Below are 27,281 nucleotides of genomic sequence, written 5' to 3'. Positions count from 1 at the left end.
TTGTTTTTCTATCCCTCACAGACGAATCGAAACTATAGCCAAGAGAAGAATCGCTGTGAATATCTACACAACAAACTGGCACATATAAAGAAACTTATAGCAGAATATGATCATCAGCAACTTCATAACTGGCACTAGTTTGACATTTACTCTTTTCTCTCTGGAAACCAGACAGAGAAAGAAACTGGATTCTGCTTGCTCTAAAAGTACTTATTAAAGATGCCATGAAGGGAGTATTCCCCTCATTGGGGCCAAAAGCACTAGTGAGGACAAAGCAGACCACATTATATTTTCTTTTTTTAAGACTGTGGCATGTTTGGCCAGATCGTTGTGTAGCTACATTGCATCCGGAAAAGCTTTGTGGTGGTGTTTCTCATACTCTCAGCCCACCTTAGTGCACACAGATTTCTCAAAGAGTAGAAATGGAAAATCCACATTCTTTGGACGTCTCCAAACAGCCTTTCCTGGTTTGTAGACTGGGGGGTGATAGTGACACTGAAAGGGAGTCAGCAGATCTTAAGCCAAATGCAAATAGTTTCAGAGAAAAAAAATATGGATTGTGATATCACGTTTTCTGATCAACTATTTTACTATGTTTTCTTTTTTAATTTATTTTTTTCTTTTGGACTTACATAGGGGAAACAAGATCTGTTATAATTTTACACTCCTCAATCAGTACTACAAGGCAGTGTCTTGTTTTTTTCTTCATCTTGAATGTCAGCCAGTATTTTATGCAAAAGCTGCCATCAAATTATCCATCTGTTGCTGTTCATAATTTGTTTCCTTTTAAAGAGATACAACTCCCCATCAATTAATAAAGACAATGCTATAAAAACTCCAGTCAGGCACAGGTGCCTCTGTTTGGCTTTTCTTACTTCTTGTTCATATGTCTTAACCAGAAGGACATCATGGAAGAGCAGCTGCATCCTCGGCTGATAGGAGCTTAATGAATATAAAGGGTTAACGCAGGCTGGTCAAGTATTTTTCATAATTGGTCATGGTAAACTGTAATTCTAGTTAGTGATGGTACTTGGCTATGCCGATCTGCTGTGGGGCAAGGTTGTTTTCAGCTTCCCTACGCAATTGTAAAGCCAGTTCACTGTCAGAAATGTGCAAAACCCACTCCTCAGGCAAAATTATCACCTAATGCAAACAGGGAAGATGGAATAATCAGCTTCAACACAATGTTGTCTGTTTTAATCATAAATTGGAAGATAATAGTATACCCCATGCAGCAGCATTTACTATTGTAACTTCTCTGTTCAATGTAGTGGAATATGTTGGTTATAATTTCCCTTTAGTCAATACAAACAATTTGCTCTTAAACAAGTTTTTTTTTTTTCAACCCCGTGTTTGTTCATCAATATGATTGTCAAGGTGACTGTTAACCCAGGACCAGCCTCACATCTTCCAAGTGGAGTGGATGACTCAATTATCCTTCTTGTGTATTTGCCAGGCTACAGTATTACAGCTCTTCAACATGTCCTGAAAGCCCCTGAAATGATCAGAAAAGCTGTAATGTTTTGGAAACTGTTCTTCACTAAGCTCTCAATCCCTTCAGTCAAGTTTGGTCTAGTCAACTAATGCATTTCTGATATTGACATTTTATGTGAATATGAAAAGTCCACTTTTTTTGTTGCAAATATTACTCTTACCTGGGTTTTGTCAAAATGTATATTTTCACTTTGTCCATCAGTGCATGCTTTCCGAATGTCTTAATGCCCCGTATTAGTATCTTTACTTGAAACAGCTTCCCAACGACATGCAAAGCCCTGATTTTAAACCTCAATATGGAAACTATTTGACATTGTTCTGACCATATTCAATACCAAAACAAGATGCTCTCCCAGGAATTGACCAAATGGCATAATAATCAATTTCAGAGTAAATGCTGGTTTATTTTGAACATCCCATTTTTTAACCAGTATTGCCCTATAACATGTCATCAAGCCTTTGGTTAAGATGTGAGTGGGGCTCTTATTCACTTCAAATGGATCTACATGCCTCTGCTTAGATGTTTCCGTGTAAGTTTACTGTTTCATCACACATGAAATCCAAACACTACGCAACATGGCTGATGCTGAAAGATTCATTCGGGGCTGACAGATTGCCTCTGGAAAGAGAACATTGCGGTCTGGTGAATGTTTTGTGACCAGAATCCATTCTTGTCATCACCCAGTAATGATGAGCTCTTTAAATAAGAAGCAACTTTTCGCTGGTCTCATACTCTCATTGAGTTGTTTTATAGAGACATTCTGATATGATTACTGTATACATTTCACTTGCGGTCAATCCATTTGCTTGGATATGGAACTAGTTGTGTTAAGTATTAACTGCCAGAACAGTACACCATGGTATGAATTGGATGTGCCAAGTGACCTGTTGTATAAGTTTTCATATGATTACAAATGCTGCTGTTTTGGCAAAGAGATGGCTTTGGAAAAGAGTCTGGGATGTTGTCGCTTAAACCCAAAGCCTGCTTTTTGAAACCATAAGGGTCTGGGACTGAAATTGATCTTTCAATAAAATTATTTAAAATCTTTATTTGGGGTCATTCTGAGCCAGTTGTTGCATCTTATTGTATGGAATTTCAAACACACAAACCACATTAATTATGCGTAATTGAGATTTGGGGACAATTTGTAAAGAATTACAAATGTCAAGTACAGAGGCCAAACAACATGATTTCACCCCCTTATCAGTCCTGGCCTGATATGTTTTGTGTAATCAGCAAAATATCACTTTCTATTGCTGTTCCCATATAGCTCTAAATTACACCTCATTTCTGGTACTTGAATTGCCCAGTTTCATAATTTGTTTTACTGTTGAATGTACTGTGTACTGTGCCCCATTTCTAAATATGATTTCCTCATGATAATTGGGCAGGAAATCTATATTTAGCTCTGTGGACATGAATCATTGAAACATGTTTTCTTGATAAACTCATATGTGGAATGTATGTTCTCTCTTCATTGTATATTATCACACCTGTCCTTGATCAATATGTGTTTACTTAGCATTGTCATGGCATGTAGAGATGACCACAGTACAGTAGTTAATAGTGAAACAGGAGCTGTGTTCGAATACTCTCACTAACCGTATTAGTTATGACGTGAATCTAGTAGTATGCTTATTGGTCATAGTATGGCTATAGTTAGTATGCCAAAAGTTCCCGGATGTCGTACTAAATTTGCCAAAATACGGAGTATATATATATATATATATATATATATATATTAGCCACAATATACAGTGGGGGGTACAAGTATTTGATACACTGCCGATTTTACAGGTTTTCCTACTTAAAAAGCATGTAGAGGTCTGTAATTTTTATCATAGGTACACTTCAACTGTGAGAGACGGAATCTAAAACAAAAATCCAGAAAATCACATTGTTACGACTATAGAATTGCATTTGGGGAATACCTATTTCACTGTACAGCCTTACCTATGGATTTTGGATCAATGACATGGGGTATCAGTCTACTCAGTGACATCTAGTGAACATTAGCGTTGTAGCTCTTATTGCAGGACTCTTAAACAACTGAATTGATCCACATATTACCAGTGAACCTACTATGTGTATTGAACACAATTCCAGAGGAGAAACTATGCAATGTGGATGTTTTGGAGCCTGATCACTCTGAGGACTTTGGGGAAAAAAGCACTTGTGTACTGAGTAGACTGATACCTCATTTCATTGATCCCCAATCCTTAGGTAAGGCTGTACAGTGCAATTTGAATTTCAATATGCACAATAGGCTGACTGGGGAGGTGATTTCCCATAGTCAAAGTCCTGCAATAAGAGGCTAATATTTGCATAAACTCTTCACAGTTGTGTTCTGTAGGTGTCACCGAGTACTTATACACCATTTCATTGCTCCACATTCCAACACTCCAACCTTGTTTAACATGATCTAGGCGGCGTCCCGGGTGGCGCAGTGGTTAAGGGCGCTGTACTGCAGCGCCAGCTGTGCCATCAGAGTCCCTGGGTTCGCGCCCAGGCTCTGTCGTAACCGGCCGCGACCGGGAGGTCCGTGGGGCGACGCACAATTGGCCTAGCGTCGTCCGGGTTAGGGAGGGCTTGGTCCTTGTCTCATCGCGCACCAGTGACTCCTGTGGCGGGCCGGGCGCAGTGCGCGCTAGCCAAGGTTGCCGGGTGCACGGTGTAGCCTCCGACACATTGGTGCGGCTGGCTTCCGGGTTGGATGCGCGCTGTGTTAAGAAGCAGTGCGGCTGGTTGGGTTGTGTAACCCTGTCCGGTCAAGCAATACGGTCAAGCAACTAGCCCTGTCCGGTCAAGCAATACGGTCAAGCAACTAGCCAGGCTGCTTATAACGTGAGCTGGCTTGTTTCAGGGCCATGGCCTTTCTCGTAGCCGTTTGTTCCTGTTTTTATGTTATTCTGTATTTTGTCTCGGAAAAATACAGAATAACATAAAAACAGGAACAAACGGCGCGCATCCAACCCGGAAGCCAACCGCACCAATGTTGAATGTAGAGTTAGAGTTGTGTGTCAAATCGGAGGGTCTGTTGTCCGGGCCTCTGGCCGTCTCTATGGGGGTGCCACAGGGTTCAATTCTTGGACCATATACATCAATGATGTCGCTCTTGCTGCTGGTGAGTCTCTGATCCACCTCTACGCAGACGACACCATTCTGTATACTTTTGGCCCTTCTTTGGACACCAGGCGAGCTTCAATGCCTTACAACTCTCCTTCCGTGGCCTCCAATTGCTCTTGAATACAAGTAAAACTAAATGCCTGCTCTTCAACCGATCGCTGCCTGCACCTGCCCGCCTGTCCAACATCACTACTCTGGACGGCTCTGACTTAGAATATGTGGACAACTAACATCTCCAATCCAAAGTTAAATCTAGAATTGGCTTCCTATTTCGCAACAAAGCATCCTTCACTCATGCTGCCAAACATACCCTTGTAAAACTGACCATCCTACCAATCCTCGACTTCGGCGATGTCATTTACAAAATAGCCTCCAATACCCTACTCAATAAATTGGATGCAGTCTATCACAGTGCCATCCGTTTTGTCACCAAATCCCCATATACTACCCACCACTGGGACCTGTACGCTCTCGTTGGCTGGCCCTCGCTTCATACTCATCGCCAAACCCACTGGCTCCAGGTCATCTACAAGACACTGCTAGGTAAAGTCCCCCCTTATCTCAGCTCGCTGGTCACCATGGCAGCAATCACCCGTAGCACGCGCTCCAGCAGGTATATCTCTCTGGTCACCCCCAAAACCAATTATTTCTTTGGCCACCTCTCCTTCCAGTTCTCTGCTGCCAATGACTGGAACGAACTACAAAAATCTCTGAAACTGGAAACACTTATCTCCCTCACTAGCTTTAAGCACCAGCTGTCAGAGCAGCTCACAGATTACTGCACCTGTACATAGCCCATCTATAATTTAGCCCAAACAACTACCTCTTTCCCTACTGTATTTATTTATTTTGGTCCTTTGCACCCCATTATTTCTATCTCTACTTTGCACATTCTTCCACTGCAAATCAACCATTCCAGTGTTTTACTTGCTATATTGTATTTACTTTGCCACCATGGCCTTTTTTTTGCCTTTACCTCCCTTATCTCACCTCATTTGCTCACATTGTATATAGACTTATTTTTCTACTGTATGTTTGTTTTACTCCGTGTGTAACTCTGTGTTGTTGTATGTGTCGAACTGCTTTGCTTTATCTTGGCCAGGTCGCAATTGTAAATGAGAACTTGTTCTCAACTTGCCTACCTGGTTAAATAAAGGTGAAATAAAAAATATATAAATAAATGTACCGGTATGTTAGCTAACTTAGTTACCTAACGTTAGTTGGCACCTAATCAACAAACTGGCTAGGCAGTATATTAAAGTATATGATATCTAACTAACTACACAACGTTTATTGACATGATTATTCACATTAATTCTTAGCTTAGCGGTATAGTCGTGCATTTCATTTGACATGGTTAATTCTGGCTATCTATTCCGATTTCAGAGAACTCTCGTGCAGAATAACTGATTAATTTATGAACACTCAACACAAAGTTGAAAATGGCCGGTGTCAGTAAAAGTCCTAAAAACAGCATAATTAAATTGTTGCCAGCAGCAGTTACAGTCACCAACGCTCTGGAAAACAGCCTAACCAGCTCTGCTAGGGAGAGTACAATGGTCAGTGAGGTGTTCTCTCATTTGTGTCTGGAAGTAGCTAGCCAACGTTAGCTTAAGTGTTTGACTGCCATTGAACGCTTGGATCAAATTTACAGGCTATTCCTCGGCCAGAGCGTCCAGTGTGTGCTCTGAATTTACTAACAGACAATCTGACAACGAGCAGAATATACAAACGCGCAGAGCGCGCTCTGTCACTCCAGATTGGATTTCCAAACACACCCGAAAACGTAAAATGTTTAGCTAGTCATTTGTTACGCCATCAAGCTAGTAAGAGGTTGCATAGCAACAGCATCAACATCTGGTAGACAGGCGAAGCTCTAGTACGCTCAACTGAAACAATACCGTTCGTTTACAGTATACTAGAATTAACTAATAGTATGTAGTATATAGTCATTAAGTATGTAGTATACAATATGTTAGAATGGGTATTCAAACACATCTTGGAGTCTCTCCTCAGAATCCTCTAGGGGGCAGCAGTATTTCATTTATAAACTGCAGATTGTGTCTCCTTTACTTTTTCAACCTGGAGAAGGCTTCTATGTGAGAGGTTACATTATTAAATCAAGCTTTATTTATACAGGAAAAAACAAATACAAATCAATGAAAATAAAATATAATAAATTATATTATATATTTACTACACAGTAAACACAAGAGGATAAACAACAAAATAATAACAAAAACTGAATGACTAAAAAGCACCCTAAGGAAAAGCAAAGCTAAAAAGGTGTGTTTTAAGATCTCTTTTAAATATGTCCACAGTTTTGCCCCCCCTCATGTTCTCTGGCAGGCTGTTCAAGAGGCTGAGGGCATAGTAACTAAAGGCTGCCTCTCCATGCCTCTTGGTCCTAGGCTTGTGATAGTTAGAAGGCCAGTGCCAGAGGACCTGAGGGACCAACTGGGTACCTAACTTAAAATCATGTCTAACTTGTATTTGGGTGCACAGTTGTGGATTGATTTAAAACCAATAGAATAATCTTTAAAGTATTTCTAAAGCTCACAGGCAGCCAGTGCAGAGACCTTAAAACCGGTGTAGTGTGTGTGCTCTCCATCTGGTCTTGGTCAGTTCCCATGTTGCAGCATTCTGTATGTTTTGCAGTTGACCAATGGCTTTCTTGGGTAGACCAGACAGGAGAGCATTACAGTAGTCAAGCCTGCTTGTAATAAAATCATGGATGAGTCTCTCTGTATCAGCCTGAGATAGAAACGGCCATACCTTGCCAATGTTCCTCAGGTGGTAAAAAGCTAATTTGGACACATTCCTAACCTGTGATTCGAAATTGAGTTCAGAATCTAAAATAACACCAAGGTTTTTTACCTGGTGTTTAATCTTTATTGCCCATGAATTAAAATGTGTGGCTAGATTCTCTCTCTGCTTTGGCTCCAACAATAAGTGCCTCGGACTTGTCTTGATTTAGCTGGCGGAAATTGTGAGCCATCCAAGTATTTAAATCACTAATAGTCTAATCATTTATCCGTGGAGCTAAAATCCTCTGGTGAGACAGAGATGTAAAGTTGTGTACTGTCTGCAAAGCAGTGAAAATCAATGCTGTGGTTTCTGATAACACTGCCAAGGGGTAACATATATATAAACTGAACAGTACACCACGTGTGATCTGTATTTTCTTTGATTTATGTTCACCAAGGGTGACAAAGAACTATTGACCAGTTAAATAGGTTCCTAGACCAATTTAGAACTGTCTCAGAGAGGCCAACCCACATCTCCAGTCTGTCCAGAAGGACATCATGGTCAGTGTAGAATGCATCACTTAAATCCAAGGACAGAGAGCTGTTTGGCGTCTGTTGGCTCTAAGATCATTTACCACTTTAACCAAAGGTGTCTCTGTGCTGTGGTGGGCACAAAAAACAGATTGACATATTAAAAAAAAAAAACTAGAGTTGGCAGTAATTTAGCTATTTGAACACCAAGAATGCTTAAGAATGGAAGGTTGGAGATTGGCCGTAAATTGCTAAGAGCTGAAGAATCTTGATTACATTTATTCTTTCACCATAGCAGTTGTTAGTGCAGTGGGAAAGTGCCTGTAAACAGAGAGTGATTAACAATAGCTTGCACTTCTTTAGTTATGCAATTAAAAACTGTTTTGAAGAAAATGGTGGGGATATGATCGAGAAGGCAGGTAGAAGTCTTAAGTTGTGATATCACTTTCCTGAGCATGTCTGTGTCAACCAGGAAGAATAAATCCATAGTGCCTTTGTGTGGTAGGCTAGGGCACATATCAAATTTTTTAACAGGTCTTGCTTTTTTTATTTATTTTTATTCACCTTTATTTAACCAGGTAGGCTAGTTGAGAACAAGTTCTCATTTACCACTGCGACCTGGTCACAATAAAGCAAAGCGTGCAACAAAAACAACAACACAGAGTTACACATGGAATAAACAGACATACAGTCAATAACACAAATGAAAATCTGTATACAGTGTGTGCAAATGGTATGAGGAGGTAAGGCAATAAATAGTCCATAGTGGCGAAGTAATGAGAGAGGCCTGTAATTTTCATCATAGGTACATTTCAACTATGACAGACAAAATTAGAAAAAAAAATCCAGAAAATTACATTGTAGGATTTTTTATGAATTTATTTGCAAATTATGGTGGAAAATAAGTATTTGGTCACCTACAAACAAGCAAGATTTCTGGCTCTCACAGACCTGTAACTTCTTCTTTAAGAGGCTCCTCTGTCCTCCACTCGTTACCTGTATTAATGGCACTTGTTTGAACTTGTTATCAGTATAAAAGACACCTGTCCACAACCTCAAACAGTCACACTCCAAACTCCACTATGGCCAAGACCAAAGAGCTGTCAAAGGACACCAGATACAAAATTGTAGACCTGCACCAGGCTGGGAAGACTGCATCTGCAATAGGTAAGCAGCTTGGTTTGAAGAAATCAACTGTGGGAGCAATTATTAGGAAATTGAAGACATACAAGACCACTGATAATCTCCCTCGATCTGGGGCTCCACGCAAGATCTCACCCCGTGGGGTCAAAATGATCACAAGAACGGTGAGCAAAAATCCCAGAACCACACGGTGTCACAAACCTCGCCGAAGATGGTGCCTCTTCCTGTTCGGGCGGTGCTCGGCGGTCGTCGTCGCCGGCCTATTAGCTGCCATCGATTCCCTTTCCGTTTGTTTTGGGTTATTGGGTAATTGGGTACACCTGTTTTGTATTAGGGTTTGTTTGTAGGGTATTTAAGGGCACTAGGCCCGCTGGGTATTTGTGCGGGCTTGTTTTTGTTACTCTGTGTTTGATGGTGTGATTTATTTGTGTATTTATTCTCCGGACTATTTTGTCCTGTTGTTTGGACTGGCAACTTATATACATACGCCCTGTGTGTTGGCGTGACTGTTTTGTTGCGCTGGGGAATAAATTTAAAAAACGACTGAACCCTGCTCTCTGCGCCTGATTCCACCCACCACACCTAGTTGATCGTAACACACGGGTGGACCTAGTGAATGACCTGCAGAGAGCTGGGACCAAAGTAACAAAGCCTACCATCAGTAACACACTACGCTGCCAGGGACTCAAATCCTGCAGTGCCAGACGTGTCCCCCTGCTTAGGCCAGTACATGTCCAGGCCCGTCTGAAGTTTGCTAGAGAGCATTTGGATGATCCAGAAGAAGATTGGGAGAATGTCATATGGTCAGATGAAACCAAAATATAACTTTTTGGTAAAAACTCAACTCGTCGTGTTTGGAGGACAAAGAATGCTGAGTTGCATCCAAAGAACACCATACCTACTGTGAAGCATGGGGGTGGAAACATCATGCTTTGGGGCTGTTTTTCTGCAAAGGGACCAGGACGACTGATCCGTGTAAAGGAAAGAATGAATGGGGCCATGTATCGTGAGATTTTGAGTGAAAACCTCCTTCCATCAGCAAGGGCATTGAAGATGAAACGTGGCTGGGTCTTTCAGCATGATCCCAAACACACCGCCCGGGCAATGAAGGAGTGGCTTCATAAGAAGCATTTCAAGATCCTGGAGTGGCCTAGCCAGTCTCCAGATCTCAACCCAATTGAAAATCTTTGGAGGGAGTTGAAAGTCCGTGTTGCCCAGCAACAGCCCCAAAACATCACTGCTCTAGAGGAGATCTGCATGGAGGAATGGGCCAAAATACCAGCAACAGTGTATGAAAACCTTGTGAAGACTTACAGAAAACGTTTGACCTCTGTCATTACCAACAAAGGGTATATAACAAAGTATTGAGATAAACTTTTGTTATTGACCAAATACTTATTTTCCACCATAATTTGCAAATAAATTCATTAGAAATCCTACAATGTGATTTTCTGGAATTTTTTTCCCTCATTTTGTCTGTCATAGTTGAAGTGTACCTATGATGAAAACTACAGGCCTCTCTCATCTTTTTAAGTGGTAGAACTTGCACAATTGGTGGCTGACTAAATACTTTTTTGCCCCACTGTATGTGCAGATGAGGATGTGCAAAAGAGCATAAAAAACAAAAACAAATATGGGGATGAAGAAGGTAGTTGGTTGGATGGGCTATTTGCAGATGGGCTGTGTACAGCTGCAGCGATCAGTAAACTGCTCTGACAGCCGATGCTTGAAGTTAGTGAGAGAGATATAAGTCTCCAGCTTGACTGATAACCAACCTAATGTTTGTTATCATATCTCTAAAATATGCCACAAACTCATCACATACAGTATAGATGTGGAGGAAAGTTCACAGGTTTGCGAGGATAGGATTTATCAGGCCATCAATGGTCGAGAAGAGCAATAAATGACCCCGTCTGGCATTTCTAATTGCCTTGTTATATATGCCAAGATGCTCGCTCAGAATATCATAATGGACCTGCAACTTTGACTTTCTCTACTTACACTCTGCAATTATAACCCCTAGCCACACACATCTCAATTCTGTTCAATATCCAGGGATGGCAAAGGCCAGAAAAACACAATCAGTAAGTACACTTATCAGAATACCATTCCATAGGTTGTATGTGCTGTGTTTTTTTATGGTTCTGTTGAGCGTCACTGTATGCCACATGATTGTTTACCGTTTTCCTGCCTGCCACACTCTTGGGTGAGACTGAAAAGGCATCGGCATGGCTGTGTGGGCAGGAGTTGGATCTGCGTGGCGATCAGGGGCAGCAATCTGACTCACTGTGTGAAAGACCTTAGAAATCCAGAAGTGTTCCAGTTGGCCAGGTTTAGCTGCCTCGCCCCCGTCCAAATGTTGGCCTCAGCTCAGGGACCTGGATGAGTGTCAGCGAGTTCAGTTTGGCAGCCTGCCATCTTCCTCTGCTCTTGGTGGACTCCAGGTCAAACCCCTCAACATGCAACACCCCTACACACTATTCAGCCTATCTACAGAGCCGCTGACATGTTTATAACCACACCAGAAGTTAAGGACTCTCTTGTCTGCGTGTTCATGGGTCTGCCAGCAAGGCACAATCCTTTAATTTGTCTCAGTCTTAAGGATAGGGATGAGATATATTCTCTGCACAAGTAGCACGGATCAATACCCTAATTTAATGTTTAAGCGTAACCGGACAGTTGAATGACCTTTATACATCTCCATGTTTGTTAATCATTACACAATGGGCCCATGTACACTACTGTTCAAAAGTTTGGGGTCACTTAGAAATGTCCTTGTTTTTGAAAAAAAAAAAGCACAATTTATTTTTTCATTAAAATAACATAAAATTGATCAGAAATACAGTGTAGACATTGTTAATGTTGTAAATGACTATTGTAGCTGGAAACGGCTGATTTTTAATGGAATATCTACATAGGCGTACAAAAGGCCCATTATCAGCAACCATCACTCCTGTGTTCCAATGGCACGTTGTGTTAGCTAATCCAAGTTTATCATTTTAAAAGTCTAATTGATCATTAGAAAAACCTTTTGCAATTATGTTAGCACAGCTGAAACTGTTGTGCTGATTAAAGAAACAATAAAACTGGACTTTAAAAAACTGGACTCCAGTATCTGGAGCATTAGCATTTGTGGGTTCGATTACAGGCTCAAAATGGCCAGAAAGACCTTTCTTCTGAAACTCATCAGTCTATTCTTGTTCTGAGAAATTAAAGCTATTCCATGCGAGAAATTGCCAAGAAACTAAAGATCTCGTACAACCCGGTGTACTACTCTCTTCACAGAACAGCACAAACTGTCTCTAACCAGAATAGAAAGAGGAGTGGGAGGCACCGGTGCAGAACTGAGCAAGAGGACAAGTACATTAGAGTGTCCAGAAACAGAGACCTCACAAGTCCTCAACTGGCAGCCTCATTAAATAGTACCCGCAAAACACCAGTCTCAACGTCAACAGTGAAGAGGCGACTCCGTGATGCTGGCCTTATTTTGTGAAGTGCACCAGTCCCTCCTGCAGCAAAGCACCCACACAACATGATTCTGCCACCCGCGTGCTTCACAATTGGGATGGTGTTGTTCGGCTTGCAAGCCTCCCCCAGTTCTATATACATCAGACCAGAGGACATTTCTCCAAAAAGTACAATCTTTGCCCCCATGTGCAGTTGCAAACCGTAGTCTTGCTTTTTTATGGCGGTTTTGGAGCAGTGGCTACTTCTTTGCTGAGCGGCCTTTTGACTCAAACACCTCCAATTGATTCAAATTAGCCTATCAGAAGCTTCTAAAGCCATGACATCATTTTCTGGAATTTCCCAAGCTGTTTAAAGGCACAGTCAACTTAGTGTATGTAAACTTCTGACCCACTGCAATTGTGAAACAGTAAATAAGTTAAATAATCTGTCTGTAAACAATTGTTGGAAAAATTACTTGTTTCATGCACAAAGTAGATGTCCTAACCTACTTGCCAAAACTATAGTTTGTTAACAAGAAATTTGTGGAGTGGTTAAAAAATGAGTTTTAATGACTCCAACCTAAGTGTATGTAAACTTCCGAATTCAACTGTAACTCTTGGATGGCTCCATTGGTGATTTTTCAAGCAAGCTATGGAGTGAGCGGTACGTTCTTACTCAGTTACATATACATTGTGAAGTGTATATGATACCAACCAATTCGTAATTTGAGAAAAGGCTTTTTAAATTATTCTGCCTTTTTATTGGTGTCATCATACCATTGACTCACTATTTCCATACAAACATGATCAACAAGTCATTAAGGCCTCCTAGATTACAAAATAAAATAATCTCAAATAATCTCTGATATTTAAATTACAATTCACAATGTTACAAAAGCTAAACAAAATAAATTAATTCAAATAATTTGCCTTATAAAGACATCAGGATTTCCATTTACAAGTTCTGGGACACGGTGGAGAATAAGAGCACCTCCTCCCAGCTGCCCACAACACTGAGGCTAGGAAACACTGTCACCACCGATAAATCTATGTTACTCAAGAATTTCAGTAAGCATTTTTCTGGCCCCTACCCCAGTCAACAGCTCTGCACCACCAACAGCAACTTTCCCAAGCCTCCCCATTTCTCCACCCAAATCCAGATAGCTGATTTTCTGAAAGAGCTGTAAAATCTGGACCCCTACAAATCAGCTGGGTTAGACAATCTGGACCCTCTCTTTCTTAAATTATCCGCTTTCTAAAATTATCCGATTGGAAAGCTGCCGCGGTCATCCCCTCTTCAAAGGGGGAGACACTCTAGACCCAAACTGCTTCAGACCTATATCTATCCTACCCTGCCTTTCTGAAGTCTTCGAAAGCTAAGTTAACAAACAGATCACCGACCATTTCGAATCCCACCGTACCTTCTCCGCTATGCAATCTGGTTTCCGAACTGGTAATGGGTGCACCTCAGCCACGCTCAAGGTCCTAAACAATATCATAACTGCCATCGATAAGAGACAATACTGTGCAGCCGTCTTCATCAACCTGGCCAAGGCTTTCGACTCTGTCAAACACCGTATTCTTATCGGCAGACTCAACAGCCTTGGTTTCTCAAATGACTGCCTCGCCTGGTTCACCAACTACTTCTCAGATAGAGTTCAGTGTGTCAAATCGGAGGGCCTGTTATCCAGACCTCTGGCAGTCTCTATGGGGGTGCCACAGGGTTCAATTCTCGGGCTGACTATTTTCTCTGTATACATCAATGATGTCGCTCTTGCTGCTGGTGATTCTCTGATCCACCTATACGCAGACGACACCAAATCAAATCAAATTTATTTATATAGCCCTTTGTACATCAGCTGATATCTCAAAGTGCTGTACAGAAACCCAGCCTAAAACCAGAAACAGCAAGCAATGCAGGTGTAGAAGCACGGTGGCTAGGGAAAACTCCCTAGAAAGGCCAAAACCTAGGAAGAAACCTAGAGAGGAAGCAGGCTATGTGGGGTGGCCAGTCCTCTTCTGGCTGTGCCGGGTGGAGATTATAACAGAACATGGCTAAGATGTTCAAATGTTCATAAATGGCCAGCATGGTCAAATAATAATAATCACAGGCAAAACAGTTGAAACTGGAGCAGCAGCACGGCCAGGTGGACTGGGGACAGCAAGGAGTCATCATGTCAGGTAGTCCAGCGGCATGGTCCTAGGGCAGGTCCTCCGCGAGAGAGAGAAAGAAAGAGAGAATTAGAGAGAGCATACTTAAATTCACACAGGACACCGGATAGGACAGGAGAAGTACTCCAGATATAACAAACTGACCCTAGCCCCCCGACACATAAACTACTGCAGCATAAATACTGGAGGCTGAGACAGGAGGGGTCAGGAGACACTGTGGCCCCATCCGATGACACCCCCGGACAGGGCCAAACAGGAAGGATATAACCCCACCCACTTTGCCAAAGCACAGCCCCCACACCACTAGAGGGATATCTTCAAATACCAACTTACCATCCTGAGACAAGGCCGAGTATAGCCCACAAAGATCTCCGCCACGACACAACCCAAGGGGGGGGGCGCCAACCCAGACAGGAAGATCACATCAGTGACTCAACCCACTCAAGTGACGCACCCCTCCTAGGGACGGTATGAAAGAGCCCTAGTAAGCCAGTGACTCAGCCCCTGTAATAGGGTTAGAGGCAGAGAATCCCAGTGGAAAGAGGGGAACCGGCCAGGCAGAGACAGCAAGGGCGGTTCGTTGCTCCAGAGCCTTTCCGTTCACCTTCACACTCCTGGGCCAGACTACACTCAATCACATGACCCACTGAAGAGATGAGTCTTCAGTAAAGACTTAAAGGTTGAGACCGAGTTTGCGTATCTCACATGGGTAGGCAGACCATTCCATAAAAATTGAGCTCTATAGGAGAAAGCCCTGCCTCCAGCTGTTTGCTTAGAAATTCTAGGGACAATTAAGAGGCCTGCGTCTTGTGACCGTAGCGTACGTGTAGGTATGTACGGCAGGACCAAATCAGAGAGATAGGTAGGAGCAAGCCCATGTAATGCTTTGTAGGTTAGCAGTAAAACCTTGAAATCAGCCCTTGCCTTGACAGGAAGCCAGTGTAGGGAGGCTAGCACTGGAGTAATATGATCACATCTTTTGGTTCTAGTCAGCCGTATTTAGCACTAACTGAAGTTTATTTAGTGCTTTATCCGGGTAGCCGGAAAGTAGAGCATTGCAGTAGTCTAACCTAGAAGTGACAAAAGCATGGATTAATTTTTCTGCATCATTTTTGGACACCATTCTGTATACTTCTGGCCCCTCTTTGGACACTGTGTTAAATTAACAAACCTCCACACGAGCTTCAATGCCATACAGCACTCCTTCCGTGGCCTCCAACTGCTCTTAAATGCAATTAAAACTAAATGCATGCTCTTCACCCGATCGCTGCCCGCACCCGCCCACCCATCTAGTATCACTACTCTGGAGGGTTTTGGCTTAGAATATGTGGACAACTACAAATGCCTAGGTGTCTGGTTAGACTGTAAACTCTCCTTCCAGACTCACATTAAGCATCTCCAATCAAAACTTAAATCTAGAATTGGCTTCCTATTTCGCAAAACAAAGCATCCTTCACTCATGCTGCCAAACATACCCTCGTAAAACTGACTATCCTACTGATCCTTGACTTCGGCAATGTCATTTACAAAATAGCCTCCAACAAGCTACTCAGCAAATTGGATACAGTCTATCACAGTGCCATCCGTTTTGTCACCAAAGCCCCATATATTACTCACCAGTGCGACCTGTATGCTCTCCTTGGCTGGCCCTCGCTTCGTGTTCGTCGCCAAACCCACTGGCTCCAGGTCATCTATAAGTCTTTGCTAGGTAAAGCACCGCCTTATCTCAGCTCACTGGTCACCATTGCAGCACCCAAACATAGTACCCGTATCTGTGGAGTGGACTTTCTGATGCTTGGTCAGGCAGCCTGCCCGCTTGAAGCCTTTACCACACTGGTCACAGGCAAAGGGAAGAACATCTTCATGCACCACCAGATGCTGATTGACATCACCTTGCAGCAGGTGGGGCACATCAAGCTTTTGCCACAGGTGGGGCAGGAGCATGGTCTTTGGCCAGAGTGGAACTTCGGATGAAGCACTTGTGATACTGGGAGCACTCGTATTGTCACGCCCTAATCTGTTTCACCTCCCCATATGATTGTCTCCATCCCTTCCAGGTGTCGCTTATTTTCCCCAGTGTATTTATCCCTGTGTGTCCTGTCTCTCTGTGCCAGTTCGTCTTGTATGTTTAGTCAAGTCAACCAGCATGTTTTTCCCTGTACTCCTTTTCTATCCTATTTTGCTAGTCTTCCCAGTTTTGACCAATGCCTGACTCTGGACTACTTTCCCGCCTGTCTGATCATCCTGCCTGCCCTGACCTTGTATCTGCCTGCCCTTTGGTACCTATTGGACTCTGAACTGGTTTTGACCTTTTGCCTGTACACGACCATTCTCTTGCCTACCCCTTTGGAATATTAAACATTGTAAGACTCCAACCATCTGCCTCCTGTGTCTACATCTGGGTTTCACCTTGTGCCTTGATAAGTTTGGTCCCTCTCCAACATGTATCTGCAAGTTAATCCTACGGGACATAATGCAATAAAAAAAACTTTTTGACACAAGGGTGTCTATGGGTGTGCTCTAAATAGTCTATAGGCAGGATGGACATTGTTGAGATTTAGTGAAATCACATTGATACTATGAACAACAGATCATATTTGGGATACTGTGATACATAAACTGACCTGATTGTGCAGAACATTTTTGATATCCTTGGGACATTATAGTTTCACAGTGTGTGGTGGTGAAATTACAAGATTATGTTATAATACTGTTATTGCATCAAATGGTTGTTTTATGCAAAACAATAGGGGGTTCTTAGAACTATATTATGTCTGTGTGAACAGAGGAGCTTTTGAGATTTAACTCTGGCAATTGATTCACTACACAATATTTTGTTTCATGTCTGCAGGAGTTTACCCAAATGTGCCGAATTGGTCAATTTATACATTTTCAAGTACATAACTACAGAGAACATACAAAAGTGCTATCGTAATAAAAAATTTAAGTTTACAGTCGTGGTCAAATTTTTAAGAATGACACAAATAATAATTTTCACAAAGTCTGCTGCCTCAGTTTGTATGATGGCAATTTGCATATACTCCAGAATGTTATGAAGAGTGATCAGATGAATTGCAATTAATTGCAAAGTCCCTCTTTGCAATGCAAATTAACTGAATCCCCCAAAAAAACATTTCCACTGCATTTCATCCCTGCCTCAAAAAGACTAGCTGACATCATGTCAGTGACTCTCTAATTAACACAGGTGTGAGTGTTGACGAGGACAAGGCTGGAGATCACTCTGTTAAGCTGATTGAGTTTGAGTAACAGACTGGAAGCTACAAAACGAGGGTGGTGCTTGGAATCATTGTTCTTCCTCTGTAAACCATGGTTACCTGCAAGGAAACACGTGCCGTCATCATTGCTTTGCACAAAAAGGGCTTCACAGGCAAGAATATTGCTGCCAGTAAATCAACCATTTATTGGATCATCAAGAACTTCAAGGAGAGCGGTTCAATTGTTGGGAAGAAGGCTTCAGGGCGCCCAAGAAAGTCCAGCAAGCGCCAGGACCATCTCCTAAAGTTGATTCAGCTGCAGGATCGGGGCACCACCAGTACAGAGCTTGCTCAGAAATGTCAGCAGGCAGGTGTGAGTGCATCTGCACGCACAGTGAGGAGAATACTTTTGGAGGATGGCCTGGTGTCAAGAAGGGCAGCAAAGAAGCCACTTCTCTCCAGGAAAATCATCAGGGACAGACTGATATTCTGCAAAAGGTACAGGGATTGGACTGCTGAGGACTGGGGTAAAGTCATTTTCTCTGATGAATCCCCTTTCCGATTGTTTGGTGCATCCGAAAATAAGCTTGTCTGGAGAAGACAAGGTGAGCGCTACCATCAGTCCTGTGTCATGCCAACAGTAAAGTGTCCTGGGATGCTGGTTGCTTCTCAGCCAAGGGAGTGGGCTCACTCACAATTTTGCCTAAGAACACAACCATGAATAAAGAATGGTACCAATACATCCTCCGAGAGCAACTTCTCCCAACCATCCAGGAAAAGTTTGGTTACAAACAATGCCTTTTCCAGCATGATGGAGCACCTTGCCATAAGGCAAAAGTGATAACTAAGTGGCTCGGGGAACAAAACATCAATATTTTGGATCCATGGCCAGGAAACTCCCCAGACCTTAATCCCATTGAGGACTTGTGGTCAAGCCTCGAGGCAGGTGACCAAACAAAACCCCACAAATTCTGACAAACTCCAAGCATTGATTATGCAAGAATGGGCTGCCATCAGTCAGGAATGTGGCCCAGAAGTTAATTGACAGCATGCCAGGGCGGATTGCAGAGGTCTTGAAAAAGAAGGGTCAACACTGCAAATATAGACTCTTTTCATCAACTTCATGTAATTGTCAATAAAAGCCTTTGACACTTATGAAATGCTTGTAAATATACTTCAGTATTCCATAGTAACATCTGACAAAAATATCTAAAGACACTGAAGCAGCAAACTTTGTGGAATTAATATTTGTGTAATTCTCAAAACTTTTGGCCATGACTGTACACACTCCCAGGAATGTCATTCATGATAGATAATTAGCTTCCCTACAGAAAATACACTAACCTTCACACATCTAGATGACCGGGCGGGGTGGGTGTGGAGCCAGAGACAGCAATGGGTTCAAACTGTAGAACCAGTTCCTACAATTGAATATAGAAATGTATTTTTTCAAACAAATCTACACTACATTTTCAGAGCAAGATTACTGAATGTTAGTACATTTACCTTCCGAGGGGAATGTATCAAACAATGATAAAAGTATTTTGTCGTCATCAAGCAATAGCATGGCATTCTTAGCATGGTATTATTTTTCTGTAATAGCTACTGTATATTCAACACTGCTGTTAGATTAACAAGAATATAAGCTTTATGCCCATGTCAGACATGTCTATGTCCCGGAAGTTGGCTGTTGTTTACAATGTTTTCTAGTCACATTATCACATATTGAGCAACAACTGCCCCGGTTTAGGGACATCAATCCCGTAGAGGTTAAATAATTTTCTTCAGTTGTTTAATAGGAATTAGTATATTGCAAATAACTAACCTCTGGGTCATTCCATGTTATTTCACCCACCATCTCAGATTGTTCTGAAATCGTTTCTTATGTTCGAAACAGATAAGATTAGCATTCCTGATTTTTTTTTTGTTTAAATTGTATTTGATCTCTGAGAAATTAGGCTAATGTCTTGCACCCAAATTGACCATTTTTTATTTATAGGATTCACATAATATTCAACAAATACAGTACCCAACTACCGATTTGGACAAAAATTCTTCCTACCCTTGAGTAAGACATGAGGAATCCAAAAAATTGCTGAAAGTCACCCATGGACCCCCACACTCCACAGCAATCCCACCCCAACAACCAGTCTACAGCATCAGATCTCCATGTTTGATAAGTAGTATTGAGCTGAGGCTTGGAGTATTGTTCTTCACCCTTTGATATATATTACCTGTGAATATGTTGATGCTTTTTTCCCCTTGTTCAGAGAAATTTGCCATGGAATTATTTAACATAAATTAGTGTGAAAGTACCAGATTTTGCCCACTAGATTTTGTCGTTTTAGTCACAACATTTTAGTCACAATCCAGACCTGTTTTTGAACGGAATGAATAATTTACAGTTTCCAGGACACAAATTAAGCCTAAGAGAAGGACAAACTGAATTGCTTGAATTGTGAGGATGACCATACAATGCATTTTCATTATGAGCAAAATCTATTGGTTTTGTACCCAAAGTTACAAAGAAAATATGACCCATTTAATAAACACAAAAGACCAGCAACATGGATAAAATAGTGTGGTGGCAGTAGCAGGAACAGTGGCGTCTAGTGGGCAAAACGTGGTACTTTCCCACTAATTATTACGGTAAATAATGCATCAACTTCAATTCTCTAATTTCTTTGAAAGGAAAAAAAAACATCACCAGATTCACAGGGAATACATTACAAAGGATGAAGAAGCAATAGTCTAAGCAGCAGCTCCACACTACATGTCAGACATAGAGAACTGATACTGTATACTGGATGTTGGGGTGGGATTGGCGTGGGGTGTGTGGCGTCCGTTGGTGGCTTTTGATCATTTCATTGGATTCTCCATGTCTTATTCATTGTTAGATGTAGTTATGGTCCAACTCAGATTAAGGTACTATATTTATTGAAGATTACAAGAATCTTATCAATTAAACGGGCTAATTTGGGTGCAATAAATAAGATTAGGAATGCTAATCTTAACCATTTCTAACTTCAGAAACGATTTCAGAACAATCTGAGATGGTGGCTGTCGAAATCCTCTTTCTTGTGCTTTTTGAGATGTCTGTCAATTGCTCATTCTCTTCCCTATGGCAAGTATACCTTGAGGATCAAAAGGCACTGGGTCAGGGAGGGTATCTCACTGTTGGCTCTCCCTCAATGAAATGCTGTGATATAACAATTTTAAGTCAAATCAATGTTGAGTTGTTAAATCCCAATGTAGACATACTGTAGATCAGGGGTACTCAACTCTAACAGTACGAGGTCCAGATCCTGCTGCTTTTTGTTCTGATAATTAATTGCACACACCTGGTGTCTCAGGTCTAAATCAGTCCCTGATTAGAGGGGAACAATGAAAAAATGCAGTGGAACGGGCTTCGAGATCTAGAGTCAAGTTTGAGGCCTGTAGATGCTATACACTGAACTAGCATGTAAATTGTAATACAGTGAGGCTCACAGTACATCTGAGCATTCAGGATCCAAGCCCTGGAAACCTGCTAACAAAACTGGTTAGTTGTGTCGGATTCGTTAGCTACATCCAAAATACACTACATGACCAAAAGTATGTGGACACCTGCTCGTCGAACATGTCATTCCAAAATGATGGGCATTAATATGGAGTTGATCCCACCTTTGCTGCTATAACAGCCTCCACTCTTCTGGGAAGGTTTCCACTAGATGTTGGAACATTGCTGCGGGGACTTGCTTCCATTCAGCCAAACGATTAGGTCTGGCTTGCAGTCGGCGTTCCAATTGATCCCGAAGGTGTTTGATAGGGTTTCTGTATGGACCTCACTTTGTGCACTGGGGCATTGTTATGCTGAAACAGGAAAAGGGCTTTCTCCAAACTGTTGCCACAAAGTTGGAAGCACAGAATCATCTAGAATGTCATTGTATGCTGTAGTGTTAAGATTTCCCTTCACTGGAACTAAGGGGCCTAGCTCGAACCATGAAAAACAGCCCCAGACCCGTATTCCTCCTCCACCAAACTTTACAGATGGCACTATGCATTGGAGGATGGTAGTATTCTCCTGGCATCCCCCAAACACAGATTTGTCCGTTGGACTGCCAGATGGGGAAGTGTGATTAATCACTCCAGAGAACGTGTTTCCAATGCTTCAGTGTTCAATGGCGGTGAGCTTTACACCACTCCAGCCGACGCTTGGAATTGCGCATGGTGATATTAGGCTTGTGTGAGGCTGCTCGGCCATGAAGACCCATTTCATGAAGCTCCCGACAAACAGTTCTTGTGCTGACGATGCTTCCAGAGGCAGTTTGGAACTCGGTATTGAGTGTTGCAACTGAGGACAGACGATTTTTACACGCTATGCATATCAGCGGTCCCGTTCTGTGAGCTTGTGTGGCCTACCACTTTGAGGCTGATCCGTTGTTGCATGTCACTGAGCTCTTCTGTATGGGCCATTCTACTGCCAATGTTTGTCTACGGCGATTACATGGCTATGCACTCGATCTTCTACACCTGTCAGCAACGGGTGTGGCTGAAATAGCCAAATACACTAACTTGAAGAGGTGTCCACAAACTTTTGGTGATGTAGTGTATATCTAGCCTAGCAAATGCACTAGCTAGCTACTCACCTCAGTGCAGACAAAAATGTTTCTTAAGGTTCTACACACGTTACTGTCAGCTCTTCCGCAAAGTGTTATCCTTGGTTTAAGGAATGGCATACACCAACCGGACACCTGGCCAAAACTCTTGAATAACCCAATATGTCATGGTTAGTTTTTGTCTTAACTTTAACGGCATCTCTCCCAACTCTGCCTGCAGCGCTGCCACCGGGGAGATCCCAATTGCTCCACAACATATTCATAGAGCTTGTGCCAGGAACATCGATCTTTTCACGGTCACCATTTTAGGATATTTTTATCAAGTTGTGCCTTCTGCTGTGATTGGTGAGACGGTTCTTGTTCATTAGGGAAGACAGTGTAAAAACGTTTGCAACGGAAAAGGGAATAAAGCTTATCTTATTGGGCTAGTCCAGATAGTACCTTCCCGTTTTGACCATTTTTGTCCTTTCATGCGTATTGAACACCACCCTGGTTGAGTATTGCTAATTGGCATCCGGTGTAGCAGCCCGGTGTGAGAAAGAGTTCACACACCTGGTGTCTCAGGTCTAAATCAGTCCCTGATTAGAGGGGAACAATGAAAAAATGCAGTGGAATGGGCTTCGAGATCTAGAGTCAAGTTTGAGGCCTGTAGATGCTATACACTGAACTACCATGTAAATTGTAATACAGTGAGGCTCACAGTACATCTGAGCATTCAGGATCCAAGCCCTGGAAACCTGCTAACAAAACTGGTTAGTTGTGTCGGATTCGTTAGCTACATCCAAAATACACTGGACTCTGTCCAAGGCCTGGGCTATTGCGGTGGAGGTGGTAAAACTCGTTGACTACGGCAGTGGTTTTCAAAGCTCTCTTTGGGGACACCCAGTTTAACAATTTGGTTGTAGCCCTGAACTACACTAAACATAAATATAAACGAAACATGCAACCATTTAAAAGATTTTACTGAGTTACAGTTACAGAAATCAGTAAATTCAAGTAAATTAATTTGGCCCTAATCTATGGATTTCACATGACTGTGAATACAGATGCATTTGGTGGTCACATATCTTTTTTTTAAAGGTAGAGGAGTGGATAAGAAAACCAGGCAGTATCTGGTGTGACCACCATTTGGCTCATGCAGCGTGACACATCTCCTTGCATAGGGTTGATAAGGCTGATGATTGTGGCCTGTGGAATGTTGTCCCACTCCTCCTCAATGGCTGTGTGAACTTGATGGATATTCCCGGGAACTGGAACACGCTGTCGTACACGCCAAGCCAGACTCTAGAGCATCCCAAACATGTTCAATGGGTGGCATGTCTGGTGAGTATGCAGGCCATGGAAGAACTGGGACATTTTCAGCTTCCAGGAATTGTGTACAGATCCTTGCGACATGGGGCTGTGCATTATCATGATGCCGGTGGATGAATGGCACGACAATGGGCCTCAGGATCTTGTCACGGCATCTCTGTGTATTCAAATTGTCAAAAAATGCAATTGTGTTTGTTGTCCTTAGCTTATGCCTGCCCATACCATAACCGCCACCATGGGGCACTGTTCACAACGTTGACATCTGCAAACCACTCACCCACACAATGTCATCTGCCCAGTACAGTTGAAACTGGGATTAATCCGCACACCTCCAGCGTGCCAGTGCTCATCAGAGGCAAGCCCTTGCCCACTGAAGTCGGCTACTATGCCAAACTGCAGTCAGGTCAACACCCTGGTGAGGATGACGAGCACGCAGATGAGCTTCCCTGAGACGGTTTCTGACAGTTTGTGCAGAAATTCTTCGGCTGTGCAAACCCACAGTTTCATCAGCTGTCTGGGTGGCTGGTCTCAGACGTTCCCGCAGGTGAAGAAGTCAGATGTGGAGGTCCTGGGCTGGCATGGTTGCATTTGGTCTGCGGTTCTGAGGCCGGTTGGTTGTACTGCCAAATTCTCTAAAACAACGTTAGAGGCGGCTTATGGTACAGAATTGAACATTAAAATCTCTGGCGACAGCTCTGGTGGACATTTCTGCACACAGCATGCCAATTGCACGCTCCCTCAACAATTGAGATATCTATGGCATTGTGTTGGGTGACAAAACTGCACATTTTAGAATGGCCTTTTATTGTTCCAAGCACAAGGTGTACCTGTGTAATGATCATGCTGATTAATCAGCTACTTGATATGCCATGATTTTTGATAAATAAGCTTTTTGAGCGTATGGAACATTTATGGGATCTTTTATTCAGCTCATGAGATATGGGACCAACACTTTACATGTTGGGTTTATATTTTTGTTCAGTGTAGCTGACCTAATCAAGGGCTTGATAATTAGTTGCTTAGTTGAATCAGGTGTGCTAGCTCTGGAATAATTCAAATACATGACTGGAGGTCCGCTACGAGAGGTTTGAAAACCCCCTGGAAGGCACTATAGCATTCACTTGCGCTACATCGGTTGGCTACATTGGTGGCAGCGATGGGATGCCTATAGGTATTTGTTTACCTTAGAACAATGCCTAGTGACTTCATCAAGAGTTTTTGACCTTCTGGTGTAATGTGCAGTGACAGGTTTGAGCCGCCTACACCCACCCCGAATTTGCTTCAATGGTCAGAAGTGGGGTTGCTCAATACTTTATTTGGCTTTAATACATTATTGAGTCTTCACATAGGAATTAATAGTGGCAGATGATCAATAGCTTTGTCCATTCATATACAGTCATTGAACTCAAGTTGAAGGTGTTAACTCTCGCAAGGCTGCCGGAACAGACGGCATCCCTAGCCGCGTCCTCAGAGCATGCACAGACCAGTTGGCTGGAGTGTTTAAGGACATATTCAATCTCTCCCTATCCCAGTCTGCTGTCCCCACTTGCTTCAAGATGTCCACCATTGCTCCTGTACCCAAGAAAGCAAAGGTAACTGAACTAAATGACTCTCTTCACTTCTGTCATGAAGTGCTTTGAGAGGCTAGTTAAGGATCATATCACCACTACCTTACCTGACACCGTAGATAGACCCACCTCAATTTGCTTACCGCCCCCAATAGATCCGCAGATGATGCAATCGCCATCGCACTGCCCTATCCCATCTGGACAAGAGGAATACCTATGTAAGAATGCTGTTCATTGACTATAGCTCAGCATTCAACACCATAGTACCCTTCAAGCTCACAATTACGCTCCGGGCCCTGGGTCTGAACCCCGCCCTGTGCAACTGGGTCCTGGACTTCCTGATGGGCCGCCCCCCAGGTGGTGAAGGTAGGAAACAACACCTCCAGTCAACCCCCTCCTATACTCAGTCCCCTCCTGTACTCCCTGTTCCCCCATGACTGTGTGGGCACACACGCCACCAACTCAATCATTAAGTTTGCAGATGACACAACAGTAGTAGGCCTGATTACCAACAATGACGAGACAACCTACAGGGAGGAGGTGAGAGCCCTGGTAATGTCGACAAAACAAAGGAGCTGCTCATGGACTTCAGGAAACAGCAGAGGGAGCATGCTCCTATCCACATCCGCGGGACCGCAGTTGAGCAGGTGGAAAGATTCAAGTTCCTCAGCGTACACATCACCGACGGTCCACTGCTCCATCGGAATTGGTCCAACCACGCCGACAGAGTGGTGAAGAAGGTGCAACAGCGTCTCTTCAACCTCAGGAGGCTGAAGAAATTTTGATTGGCACCTAAAACCCTCAACTTTTACAGATGCACAATTGAGATCATCCTGTTGGGCTGTATCACCGCCTGGCACGGCAACTGCACCGCCTGCAACCGCAGGGCTCTCCAGAGGGTGGTGCGGTCTGCCCACCGCATCACCAGTGGCAAACTATCAGCTCTCCAGGGCAACATCCAGCCGAGCCACTGCCTGTTCACTCCACTATCATCCAGAAAGCAAGGTCAGTACAAGTGCATCTAAGCTGGGACCGAGAGACTGGAAAAACAGCTTCTATCTCAAAGCCATCAGACTGTTAAATAGCCATCACTAGGCGGCTTCCACCCAGTTACGTAACCCTGCACCTTAGATGCTACTGCCCTATATACATAAGACTTGAAATTACTGGCCACTTTAATAATGGAACACTAGTCACTTTAATAATGTTTACAAATTTGTGCTTTACTCATCTCATATGTATATACTGTATTCTATTCTACTGTATTTGAGTCTATGCCACTCTGACATTGCTAATCCTAATATTTCTATATTCCTTCATTCCATTCTTTTACTTTTAGGTTTGTATGTATTGTTGAGAATTGTTATATATTACTATATTGTTGGAGCTAGAAAAAAACCATTTCGACTCACCCGCAATAACACCTGCTAAACATGCGTATGTGAGCAATTACCTTTTGATTTGAAGGCCGACTGGGTTACTCCAGGCTGCAGTTAGCAACTAAATTATCATTACTTTTTCTGTGTGCGATTTTAAAATAATTGGTTCGAGGAAATACATCTGGTCTATTAGAAGCAATTATTGGTAACATGATTATCTTCAAAACTTTTCTTTACAAGAAGATTGACCACGAAGATCGCCATGTTTCGATTCACAATAATGGAGGATCCTGTTTTCTGCTAACAATGCTGCAGTACCATGGTTGGCCTTGAACTCCCTGGCTTCAATGACAGGGAGTTCACCTCTGCTTGAGTTCAATGGCCCAGATTTCGACTGCTCCTACAGTTTTGCTTCGGTACTGCTGTTTAACACGGAGAAGTCAGATTTGAACATTGCTAATAAGATACATTAACCATCACCTTTGTGCTCAAAATATCCATTGAATTATTCAAATCATTGTTGCTGAGGCAGATTTATTTTTTATATCAC

The 27,281-nt window shown here is 42.7% G+C and overlaps 1 protein-coding gene and 1 long non-coding RNA gene across 2 annotated transcripts in view; one reads left to right on the top strand and one right to left on the bottom strand.

The window, feature by feature from the left end:
• The window catches only part of LOC110521446 (RNA polymerase II elongation factor ELL), a 40,709-nt gene extending 38,169 nt beyond the window's left edge, over positions 1-2,540 (top strand). The window contains exon 12 of the mRNA XM_021598990.3: positions 22-2,540. Within this exon, the coding sequence (XP_021454665.1) occupies positions 22-138 (117 nt within the window). The 3' untranslated portion in view covers positions 139-2,540. The remainder of the gene's footprint in view (positions 1-21) is intronic.
• An 11,763-nt stretch (positions 2,541-14,303) lies between these two features.
• Positions 14,304-27,116, bottom strand: LOC149983935 (uncharacterized). Its single transcript, XR_016495154.1, has 2 exons — positions 26,806-27,116; positions 14,304-19,296 (listed from the first exon to the last, which is right to left on the bottom strand). It is a non-coding gene; the product is annotated as an uncharacterized LOC149983935 (long non-coding RNA).
• Between the last annotated feature and the right edge of the window lie 165 nt (positions 27,117-27,281).

Source organism: Oncorhynchus mykiss, chromosome 4 (assembly GCF_057628025.1).
Source record: "Oncorhynchus mykiss isolate SJ-2025 chromosome 4, ASM5762802v1, whole genome shotgun sequence".
NCBI lineage: Eukaryota > Metazoa > Chordata > Actinopteri > Salmoniformes > Salmonidae > Oncorhynchus > Oncorhynchus mykiss.
Note: the sequence above shows the minus strand (reverse complement) of the source record. Positions and strands in the feature narration are given on the sequence as shown.